Genomic DNA, 13122 nt, shown 5'->3' with positions numbered 1-13122 from the left:
ATTTATCAGCTCAGCTGACTTTAAAAAATGCTATAAAAATAAAAATTATAGCATTTCAAGCTATATCAACATAAGCAGCAAAATTGAAAGAAATGAGAAAAAAAAGTAAAAGGAGGTCACATATTTAAAAACACCAATATTTGTGTCTTAACATTTGATAGAGAAACATTACAGTTGATTGGTTAAGAGTTCAGAGCTCTGAAGTCAGACTGTTAAAGTCTGAATTCCAACTCCAACAGTTACTAATGGTGTCCACAGGCAAGTTACTTTCTCTAACCTTCAATTTCCTCTGTACCAACTGCCTAATGATACCCTTTCACTTTCCGTTCAGATGAAAAGGTGGAAGAGAAACTTTACTAAACAGTTTTACCAAATAGCTTTAAAATCCAACTAAAAATATTTCTCTTCAATCATTCCAATTTGAGTTAGAAGAGGAAAGTGCCATCTATTGTTTATCCTGGTGAACTGCAATATATTTGCTCGCATAACTGCCTATATTTTGAAAAACGTTTTCCACCATGAAATTCTGATATATTTTTTTAACATAATGAGGATGTGTGCAGAAAATAAAACAATCTTCACACATGAAGATATTATTTCATTAGAATGGTAATTTATATCCTTTCTCCATTTATATCCTAATTCTCTGAACTTTCTGCACACACCTCCTTTTAGCTACTGGAAATACCAATAAAGAGGGGAAAAAGTTTAGAATGTTTATAGGAAGCCTTTGTGATTAAAATGAAAAGAAAGATAACTCGGCCTGAGTCACAAATCTCCTTTTCTTTCTTTTTTTTTTTTTTGTCTTTTTTCGTGACCGGTAACGGGATCGCAACCCTCGGTGTCGCGCCCACACCGCGCTCAACCAGTGAGCGGACCGGTCTCTATATGGGATCCGAACCCTTGGCGGGAGCGCCGCACTCTACCAAGTGCGCCACCAGGCTGGCCCGCAAATCTCCTTTTCTTATTCCCAACAATAACTGGTTTCATATTAACTTAGCCAATTAATGTTCCTACTTTTATTGTGGTTCTTTTAAAAACCAGAAGACATATTTGAAATGAATCTGAATATTTTAATTATTAAGGAGGGAAGATAGATTTACTTGTGATTCTACTTTCTCTCTGGCCCTACAGGCTGTACTTAGGTGAATGAAGTTGAATGTGTACCTGTTTCTGAAGGGGTGGATGTAGTGGTGGAGGGAGGGACAGAGGGGGAAGGCTGTCTACACAATACTGTGTTTTTCAAAGACTTCCAAATTTCCTCAGTTGATCAAATTATTTCAAAAAGTTACCAACAAAAAGTGTGGTAAGCAACTCATTCAGTTCTTCCCATGCATATTCAGGTTTACATACAAATGCGGATATACTGGAGTAGTTACATTTTAAGAAGGGAATTTTGAAAAATCTAGCTGTCTGTATTTTTATCTGCATATGTAACATGAGTGACAAACCAGAAATTTAAATAAACATGGTGTTTATTTAAATGAGATCATCTGTATAGGATTTCACTTCAAAATGTGTAATCATGGAAAATAAACACAGCTGAACATATGTCAGTGTTGAATTTTAGTGTCTTATTTCAAAGTCAAAACTCCCCCAGACATTCAAATTTCTCTTAACGGCCATGTGCTATATATTTTTAATCTCTTTGAGTTAAGACCAAACATGATAAATAGCAGGTCTCAACATATTTTTCCCCAAAGTTAGCAGTTCTCAAAAGGTAAAATAGTCAAGTCAGCTAGAATACTAAAGATGACCAAATGTCCGGTTGACTCAATACCTCCTTTAGCTATGGAGAGCTGTCTGGGGCAACGGCACCTTCTGATGGCCTGCCAGGGGAACTTTATGACCTAAAACCTATTCTGCCATGTTCCTTTCTCTCATATGAGTAGTTAGGTGTCAGGAAGAAGAGGAGGACAAGCAAATCAGAATCATTTCAGGAGTTTTATAAAACTATACATGCCTTTGTGCCAGAGCCAAATGAGAGTAGAGAAGAAGATCCTAGTGTTTTTTATAAAAAAGCTCCACAGAGGTGAGTCTGATAAGCTTGGCTTGTATCCCTTCGAGAAGCATTGTTTGAAGAATACAGGTTTTAACAACAGGAGGCTGAGGAGTTGAGTAGGAGCCTTGATGTAATTTCACTTCAGGCAAGTTCTCACACAAATACTCCATCCCCTTCAATACTTTCCTCTAGGCACTTCACTAATGGTAGCTTAGTACTCTAGGAAAAACTGTTCCTATCTTCATTCCAGTTATGAATTCAAAATTAAAACCTAATCAAGATGGAGTCACTACACAATACTGTTAATGATCTATCTGCTCCCAGGAAAAGGGAAAGCTGTTAGTTGAATAGAAAAATGTACTATTAAATATACAATATCCTCCTAAGCCCTTGAAAATACCCACTAATTTCCTTAAAACTTAAGAAAAAATAAGCCTGTCATCAACTCTTGCTCAAATTAAATGTTTTTTCTGAACAGTTCTTCAAAAATGTAAAATGAAAAAAATTCTTTATGTTTTAACTATCGCTACTGTGATAGCACTTTAGGATATTATTTTTTGTTACAAATTAATGTTTTAGCCATTTTATGTATTGAATTAATTTGCTGTGGCTTGGCCTAAATACCACATAGACTATTTCCACCATAAGAAAATATGTTCTGAGTTCAAAATACCCAATGTACAAACAAGTTTTTGAAATAATATGCATGGCACTTGCATAAACTGTACTGACCATTTCTTCTGGTGCAGTAGTAGCTGCAGATCCTGCACCCAGAACAGAAACAGGAACGTGAACACACGTGGAAGTAGCTCCAGCAGAAGTCATCGAAGCAGCAGAGGGAACAGCAGTCGCACTGGCCGCTCCAACCGCCACTGCTGGTGAGGACGGCAGCAGCGGTGATGTAACTGCTGATGGCATCAGAGGGACCGAAGGATCCAAATGAGCAGAATGTTCTTTTCCTTGAATGCCAGAACCATACTCTTCCTTTCTATTATTTGTGAAGTCCATCCCTACAAATCACAAATTAATTCCATTTAAACTCTTTCAAGTTAAGATTACTATTATCCCCCAAACAATGAAAACACACAATGGCTAAAATGTGATACTAACAAAAATGTAGACATTTGTCACATATTTGGTACAATATTCAGTTAACACAGTTTGTCAGTATTAGCTGGTTAATGTCAGCATTAGCCACTGAAGACTTCAGGCCACCTTCTCCAACATATGAAAGCTAATGAATGACTTACTCATGTAAAAGATTATAAAAATAAGTCATGTACTGGGTACAATATTCAGTTAACACAGTTTGTCAGTATTAGCTGGTTAATGTCAGCATTAGCCACTAAAGACTTCAGGCCACCTTCTCTAACATATGAAAGCTAATGAATGACTTACTCATGTAAAAGATTATAAAAATAAGTCATGTACTCAGCTGAAACTTCATTTAAGTGTATAGCCATCACAACTATTACAATAATATGGTCACACTGAGCCTAAGGATTTATGTTCTTTTGCCTTATTTCATACAACTATCCTGATAAATGGCCAGGTATTTGGAGCTTTAGAACTTTTTTTTTTTTTTTTTTGGTGACAGGCCAGTACACTAACTGGCCAGCCCTAGAACTATTTTCTAATATCACCATAACTTCTCATTTCCATCTACTGTTCCTAACAAAAACAATGCATTTTTATTCTTGACTTCTCAGCAAACAATAATAAATAAATACGTAAAACTAAAATCTTCACTTTCGACATTGAGGAAAAAAATGAGTTCTTTCAGGTAGATTACATAAATTATGAATTTAGAGTATATCTGCACACTTAACTGATTTGTAGTGACACCCCATATCGTAACCTTCCCTCAAAACCGAACCTTAACCTTGATCTAAGGGGTAATGAAGTCAGCTTCCAGAAGTTAGGACAAAGGGTTTCTCCCAATTTTAGATTTTTTGACCCCATTAGTAGAATCTGGCTAGTTTTCACTTAAGACCACATCTATGTGGCACAAAACACTGGGGTGAGCGTTTAGAAATTCAGTCAATGAGATGTTTTAGAATATGTATAGTGAGCAGTAGGTAGGTCCTATGTTTAAGTACTTTTCTATGTTGTCCTCTTTCACACCAGAAATTTAGGCTTCTGCATAAAGTCCTTTTCTTAGACAATCTGTTTATAAAATACGTAGAATAACAGTTAACTTATTAACAAAATTTAACAATGATTACAGTGCCTAGATTCTTTGAAATCCTCTGATGAAAGGATTAATTCAATATAAAATACTGCTTTTATTTGAAAGCAAAACAAAACACACATACACTGAGTTTTAACATGTTTTTGATAGAAAGTGATTCTGAGTGTCTCTCTTTAGGTGGGTGGTCGACATTACCAGATGTAGAACCAGTATAAAGGTCAGGCCTGGCCATGAGATACTGTGGAAGAGAGGCGGAGTGATGATGTCAGCTTCCAGAAGCTAGGACAAAGCTCGGACCCAGCTAATGTGGGCTGATTTATGCAGTTCCTGTTTATCAGATAACTGTTAAGCTTAATAACTATTCTTGCTTTAACTGATTTACAGATAAATCTTTACAGTTATAAAACATTTTTCTATTGTGCCTTTAAAAATTGGCAAGTATCATTTTAAGGCTGGTTTTATGATCATATTCTGCCTTCTTTATAAAAACTTCTAATTTACAATCTATGAGATTTATGACATTGTACAACATGAGATGCACTGCAGATTACACACAACAGAGAATAAGAACAAATAAAAAAACAAATATTTGTTTTGCTCTAATATATGCATTAGGAATCTTGCATTATTAAAAACTGCATTTTAAAAAACAATTGTTTTAATGGAAGAAAGGAGGCCAGAAGTAATTTTTTTTTTCTCACGAGACAAAGCAAATCCACCATTAGATTACACTGAACTTTAGCATTTGGTAACTCCACCACACTTGCTAGCATGTGTTTCACTATTCTTGTCATCTTTATCACCCATTATTATGATAAAGAATGCACAAGGCCACTCAAAACAGTGGGTTCCTAGAGCTGGTATTAGCTGCAGATGATAGTAGACTTGGAAGTAACAGGAGCAAAATAAATCATGCCATGTAATGATCAGAATACATTTCCTCAGATATTTGTCTGTAGGAGACGCAGCTTTTTCTGAATTTAAATTTTAAGATGGTAAATTTATTAAGGTGGCAAAACACTCTGTCCTAAGTCAATTTATAACCTTCTTAAGTAGGTTATGAGAAGAGGTTTCCTATGAATGAATGAGAAGTTCTAATAATAAGAATTTGTTACTTTACTTGTGAAACCTAGTAGTATCTCTTCCAAATAGACAATTAAGTTCCTCGATCTAGTACATACAACTTGCTAATAATTAGAACTGAAATAGACTATTCTATCATTGAAGTTTGTGAGTTTGTTTTCAGTGCTGATACTCAAAAGACTATCTATTAGAGAAATCAAGTACTCATTTGGGTATTAGCAAGATAAATTCAGCTTTGATATTCAATAATTCTGTTTCTAACTTGCAGATGGGCCACATACCATGACTGCTTCAGATAGAAAGTGATTTGTCTAAACTCATTACTATCCACGACATGCATGATTTAAATAATAAATTTTTGTTGATGCTTTAAAATGAGGGTATGAGAAGCACAGAGAAGTTATTCACTGTATTGAATCATGTTAGTGTTGTTACAAAATGAAATTGTCTCATTCATAAATAAGCTGTGAGTATCAAACAGGATATAATATGAGGCAGTACTGCAAAAAGGTTCATGTATTTGCATGAAACTTGGGAGGCTGACTTAAGGCTATAATAACTATCATGAGTATCTTCTTACATGTTAAAGTACACTCTGTCATTTAGAGTGCTTTCAAGTATATTTCACTGCATCCCCACAGAAACCCCTATGAAGCAGGTAATGACAGTTTATGTTATCTCTTTTGTTCAGAGAAGAAATACGAGGCCCAATGAGGAAAACAGGTCCCACCGTAAATTGGTGGCAAAGGATTCTAGTCATGTGCTCTTCTGAGCTATGATGACAAAACTACTATACCAAGCCACTCAGATCCCAGGCAATACATGGACTTTTTTTTGAAATAAAATTATTTTATTTAACTTGTACAGATAGGCTTATATCTATTGAAAATGAGCTTAGTTTCGAACTGGAAGACAAGCAATTTTTTAAAAATGGGAAACCATGACTAGATAAAAAAAATTTAATCAACAAAACAGTCCAAAGAATTTGGCCATTTAGGAAACAACTAAAATATAAATTTTGTACTTAAAGGCATTAAAATTATTAGTTAAAAAAGCCTTAAAATAATGTTATACATTAAAAGTATTATTTTAACATTTACCTTAAATACTTAAGAGTTGACAGTTTACTTGATTAGGTCTAAGATACCATAAGTAACCATGACTGAGATAATTTTCATGGCACATTTAAAGCTGGATATGACACCATGAAATTAAAAATACCAATACCTGGATGAAAGATGCCCACTGCGGAACATTAGTACTGTAGACCATAGCAATCACTGAAATCTCCTCAAATCCTTTTTTTGAAAATAGACAGTTTTCAATGAAACACTAACCTGTATCATTTCTGTTCTGAAACATAGTCATGGCTTCAAGATTTAATGCACACACACCCCTCATGAAAGCTTTTTTCATGGAATCTTCAAAGTGCTCTTTTTCATGTTGCATTCTTTGAATCTCAGCTTTGGCATTTTCCAAAGCTCCAGATAACTAAAATAAGGAGAATTACAAAAAAGAATACAAAAAAGATTTGAGTCATGGGAAGAATATTATTGTTAAATAATAGACTTATATCGTGAGGTTATTCTTATGTGAAATACTAAACACAGTTTACCACGTACCTCTTAATTATGTGCCCTTTGAGTCATGGGAAGAATATTATTGTTAAATAATAGACTTATATCATGAGGTTATTCTTATGTGAAATACTAAACACAGTTTACCACGTACCTCTTAATTATGTGCCCAAAAGGTACGTCTTACCTCTATTGTATGCATTCAACAAATCATTTTTATTTCTAACCAAAAAGTCAAGGCTCAGATGAGGAGTTGTATAACAGTCCCACTGAAGACTGCTGATGTGTTTTCATTATGCAAAAAGATATGTCATTTCTTAACATAAAACTTTTATGTAGGATATTAAACAAAATATATTAAGAGCCACAGATAGCCCTCATCCTTTCAGAAAAAAATAAGACAATGCCTGCAATATTAACAGAATTTTAAAAATATAAATGTTATCTATAGAATTGAAAGTGCAGAGTGACATTAGGTACAATACACTTTCCCACAGACCAAACCTAAAGGGACTGTATTATTCTGCATGCCATTTTGAACTACAGAAAACTGTTTGTATTATGGAAATTTATTTTTAATACTAAGAATTTAGTGCTGTAATGATGAAATTTGTTTTCCTTTTAATATTTGATTTCAAGAGGCCTATTTCATTCTTCAGAATGGTTTTCATTTTATTTTGGGTCCCAAATGTTTTCCCATGGAAACAATGTTAATTTTGTTATTAAAGTCAATGGGAAAATACTCTCAATTTATAAACAACTACTTCATATCAACTCTTTAAGAATACAGTTTATTTAAACAAGCATGAGGATAAACATTTTTGTTTTCGTCTTTATATCTGGCAACATAAAGAACAAATAAACGGTCTAACTATAAACTAATAGTGAGTCCACCCATCTTTTGTATTGTATTAAAAGAAAATAAAACTTAAAAAAAAAGTTTACCATAGCAACTTTGGTTTCATAATCATTGGAAATCTGGACACACACTTCTTCAGCTCTTGCTTGACAAGCTCGCTCCACCACATCTTTCCACTGCTTCTGTACGATGGAATGCCAGCCTTTCCAGACTTTCTTCAGTAAAGTTCTGTGGAAGTACTGGTCAGCTAGTTTACCTTCATAAACCTAAGTAAATATTAACACATAATTTCAAAAACACAGCAGACTGCTGAATGCATTGGTAGATATAACAATAAACATAACATGGTAGTAAGTGTACATACATGATCATTTACTCCTGCGTAATCATATTAATCTCATCTTGCACACAGGACAGCAGGCTTAGAGGTTAAGTAACCTACCTAGGTCACACAAATAGAAAGGGTAAAGCCTGACTTGCCTGACTCCTGAGCCTGAGCTCTTATCCATTACATCACTGCTTTATGCAACTAATCAAGTTTAGGGAAAAACAAAAGACTGAATGAATGAAAATGAGTAAACCACCATTTGCCATCTTAGCTATGAATTTGCATCACTTTTTAGCTGAAAAGACTTGCCTGACTCCTGAGCCTGAGCTCTTATCCATTACATCACTGCTTTATGCAACTAATCAAGTTTAGGGAAAAACAAAAGACTGAATGAAAGAAAATGAGTAAACCACCATTTGCCATCTTAGCTATGAATTTGCATCACTTTTTAGCTGAAAGCAGGACCATGAAAATAAAGATTGGCTGGAAGGCAAAAGAGTGGTGTCTGCGGGTTTGGATGACACTGCTTTCTCTTTAGCTTGGTGGCCACCACCATAGGCAAGATTAATTTAACCTTACCATCATATATAGTGTGAAACCAATCCAAATAGGAACATATGCTATTTTTCTTTTGTCAATGAATTTAAATTCTTTTGAAGTAGTTCCAATTCTCAATTTTCTTTAGAAACTACAAAAAGTAATGACAGCCTCAACTATTCTAGCTAACCTTTAAAAATAAGTATTCTCATTATGTCATTTGACCAATAACTTTGAAAATATGGTATAAATATTCACTTTAAACAGCTCATTTCAATATGATTAATGTGGATTTGACCTATTGGGATTAATAAAAAAGTGAAAACACCACAAAATTTTCTTAAAGGAGAAATCCTATTCCATGAAAATAATAGCTTACTCCTTAAATACTAATCTCTTGAAAAAAACTATCTATATCCATCTCCTATACTCATGGGTCTCTATATTGTGTTTTCTTGTGGGATATATAGACTTTCATGCTTTTGCACTTTTGATAAAATAATTTATTATTCTCTCTGTTTACCATTTACTTTGATATACTGACTCAGCTCTCAATTAAAATAAAAGACGTTCAAGTTTAAATTATATACTACAAACTAAGGATAATTTTTAGAAAGTTACGCAGGCATGGCTTTCTTTGATTCTCACCCTACGGCAAGTGTATACAACAAACATTTGCACTATTCTTTAATATACAGTAATGCCTTTTTATGAAGAGGTTGTATTCAGGCATTTTAAAAGTAGAAACAATATAGGAAGTATAAGATATGTTAAAAGATTATAAATTCTTTCTCCACATAACCATATCTGAGGTCAAATTTGTTAAAAGGGTCCATTTACTAGGGTATCTGTAATTCAGGTACAATCCTTATTAACCTACTAAAAAGCAGCAAATGATTTATCTATCATGATATATACTATATGAGGATACTTTAAAAAGTTTGTGGAAAAATTGAGCTGGAAGATAATATGAATCTTTCCATAAACTTTTTGAAGTACCTTCCTAAGTCTATGAAATCTAAGAGGTATTTATTCCAAACTGTATCAAAATCAAATTCCTTTGAAATAAGAACATTAAGTCATAAATTCTTCCTGACTTATTAGAAGAAAATCTTTAACAAGAGTTCTAATAAGTAATCCTAAACCCTTTTGAGTTCAGAAGTGTAATATCCATCGGTGGTTTTTCCTTTTTTATACTTACGTCCTGTCTGGATTTGACATGACCAATTCGCCAGTGGAAGAATGTTCTCATCAACTCTATCTTTTCCTTTTGCTTGCCTATGGCATGAGACAAGCTAGAAATCACCTATAAACAGCAATTAACCTAATTATTGTGATATTACAATAACAGCAATTGGTAAAGTGATTTTCTCATATATCACAAAATGCAAGAGAGAATAGCTATGAATCACTGCTATACTCATCTACTTAACTTCATTATTATCTATAAAAAGACCACAAAACTTTCCCACATGAATATACTAAATATCAATGAATGAAGCGGAACAAAAGAGGAAAGAAATCTTCATTATGTGTATATCCTGGTAATCACCAATTATAAGTTTATGTACATAAAAATTAATATAGTTACTGACATTTAATTCAAGAAAAACAATTGTACATTTAAAAGTCTTGCTACATATACAAGAAGACTTTTTCACTAGACTTGAGGACAGGGGCCAGGTTTTAAATAGCTTTCCAGTCTCTATTACTACCTCAGATATTGAAGTTTCTCAATAACTGTTTACTAATTTTCTTATAAAAGAATATTATGAAAACAAAAAACTTATAAAAGTAACTTATAAAAGTAATACTTATATTCTGATGCACTTCTTCAAGGATGTTATTCTTGTCCTTAAAAATAAAAAACCTACCAAGGCTTTTAAATCTTAATATTCTTTTATAAAGAACTGAATAACTGAAATATATATCTAAAAATGACCACATTAAAAAGAGATTCAGTAAACTGAGCACATTTACCAAGAGACATTTATTGTCATTCTTCTTTAAGTAATTTCAAAAGAGGAAAAGGCACATGTTCTAAGATATCGGTAATACTCTACACTTCTTAAGCTGAATGGTGGTGCACGGCTATTCACTTTATTCATCTTCATAAACTGAACACAAAATATCTACACTCTTTTTGTGTGTGATATTTCAAAATAAAAAAAATAAATTTAGAATATTTAAAACCTTAGATAGTTTTGAGGGAAATGGAAAAAATTACTGACATTAGTATCCATCTTTTCAAAAAAGCAAAGTACATAAAATGCTCGATTTTATATTAGACCCTTCAAAACCAAAAGATATGTACATTTAAAAAAACAAACAAACCCATAATCTTTACCTAGTTCATTAAAACATTCTAGTTCTACTTCTGCAGACAAGTAGCTGAGTGTCTGCCCAAAGTCCCTCTCCTCTTAAAGCCACCACCCTCCATACCATAAATGGGTGGGGGCATAGATTTGTTGTCTATCTGCTTTGTTCCAGGAGGCAAAAAATTAGCACAGACTTGAACCTTACCCTCAAGTACTTGAGACAAACAGAAAGTGAAATAAAAAGTATTCTCTGTGTTTACCAATAAAATGAAAAAAGACTTCATCAATGAGGAAAGACATATCACAGAATTTGAGATGTTAAAAGTGATCCCTAAAAGGATGGTTGAAAATGTGGGTAATGCTGTGGGACCTTGATGTTTTCTTAAGGGTAGTTAGGAAGAAAAGATCAGGAAGAAAAAACTAGTATACCTACATTTATCATACACCTTTAAAAAAATATTATTTTTAATTGACAAAGCATAATTGTATACATTTATGGGGTACAAGGTGATATTTCAATATATGATTACAAAGCATACACTCTTAAAATATCAAGAACACTGAAGTCAACGGCAAAGGTCAAATGACATTACACTGGCATGTTTAATAGGAAGAATAAATCCTATGGCTATGAATTTATTTTTCTTTAGTTTCTGAGGTGATTTTACCTTTATATCTTATATGAGCTAAATAATCATTAGCTCCTGGAGTTTATTATCTAGCAAGACATTTACTGAATCTCAGTTAAAAGACATATATAAAAAAAAGACCTCATCTTTTCTTCCTATGGAGATTTCAAAGGTTTTTTGCAGCTCCTTCAAGTCATTGATCTGGTCGCACAGTTGTTTTAAATGTGCTGCATGTCTTTCTTTCTCTTTTTTCATTTCCATTCGGTGCCAATCAATAAAATTAAGTCTCCATTTACTTAGTTCAGATATGATGTTTGTCTGAAAAATAAATTTACTGACAGTTAAGTAGTTTGTTCCTTAATATCACTTCTTAAAGCTCCTCTGAAATTAAGAAACATTTTTAAAAAAATCAAAACATACTAATGAAAAAAAGTATGCAAGCTCAACTGTCATGGCTCTTTGCACAGTGCACATTCACCATATTAGAGACACTGAAATTAAGAAACGGTTTTTAAAAAAATCAAAACATACTAATGAAAAAAGTATGCAAGCTCAACTGTCATGGCTCTTTGCACAGTGCACATTCACCATATTAGAGAAATTAATTTTTTCCTATTTTAAGTTATTTTGTATGAAATCTTATTATCATTTAACAACAAAAAAATCAGGCCTCATTCACTAAGTCCCTTTGTTTATTCACAGACTTAAATGTTCATATTAAGATAGATCAGGGAAAAAAAGAAATGCAGGACAATGGCCCATGCTGAACCATAATGAACAGGAAGATATTTTGATAGAGGTGACAGTGGAAGTCATGAGTTGATGGTATCCTGAACCGTTTCTCTCAATGGTTACCTTAAAATCAATTGCTAAGGCTTTTTAAAAAATTTTTTTATTATTTATTTATTAAGAATATTCATGAGATACAAAGCTAATTGTCCCCCCTCCTGCCCATGATGTGAGGGCCAGATTCACACTGGAGGCATACCCATTACCAGAAATTACTTTTGTACCCTTTGTCCCCTCCCAATTATCCCCCAACTTCTCTCTCCCTCCCCTTCTCCCCTCCACTCCAATTTGTAGCCCTAGGCATGTTCCTTCCCTCTGTTGGACCACAGCACTACTGTGGTCTTTCTTTCCTTCCTTCCTTTCTCTTGCTAAGGCTTTTCATCCTACTAACTGGCATACGGAAAGATCAAATAATCATTTGTTATTTAAAAAATGGATAATGTGGTTAACTGAACATAGAACAACTTAAATGGTTGGTGGTACACTACTCCAATGGACTTATACACTTATTATTAGAAGTATGAAGCTTGTTCCATGGAAGGAAAGTGGTAGAAGCTATGCTAAAAGATTATTTCTAGAATTTAAGATTCCAAATAACAGAGAAATATAAATGCCACAGAACTCACATGACCATAATTTCTTCATGCACTAGTGAATACTCAACCTATTTTCAAACTATATGTTTCAGAAAAACTGTCGTTTTCTCCACTTTTTTTTAGATATCAAAAAATTTACCATTTCTGCAATACTTTGTTTTACTTACAGGCCAGTAATATCACCAAAATAAAAATAAATGTTTATAGATTTAT

The 13122-nt window shown here is 33.3% G+C and overlaps 1 protein-coding gene across 1 annotated transcript in view; it reads right to left on the bottom strand.

Moving 5' to 3' along the window:
* The window catches only part of POC5 (POC5 centriolar protein), a 38364-nt gene that overhangs the window by 7817 nt on the left and 17425 nt on the right, over positions 1-13122 (bottom strand). Inside the window, exons 5-9 of the mRNA XM_008589783.1 lie at positions 11666-11858; positions 9779-9883; positions 7799-7978; positions 6614-6767; positions 2735-3012 (exon numbers count right to left, since the gene is read on the bottom strand). Of these exons, the coding sequence (XP_008588005.1) occupies positions 2735-3012; positions 6614-6767; positions 7799-7978; positions 9779-9883; positions 11666-11858 (910 nt within the window). The remainder of the gene's footprint in view (positions 1-2734; positions 3013-6613; positions 6768-7798; positions 7979-9778; positions 9884-11665; positions 11859-13122) is intronic.

This window comes from Galeopterus variegatus, unplaced genomic scaffold, assembly GCF_000696425.1.
Source record: "Galeopterus variegatus unplaced genomic scaffold, G_variegatus-3.0.2 Scaffold5653, whole genome shotgun sequence".
NCBI lineage: Eukaryota > Metazoa > Chordata > Mammalia > Dermoptera > Cynocephalidae > Galeopterus > Galeopterus variegatus.
The sequence above is the reverse complement of the archived record's forward strand: the minus strand, read 5'-3'. Positions and strand labels throughout refer to the sequence as shown.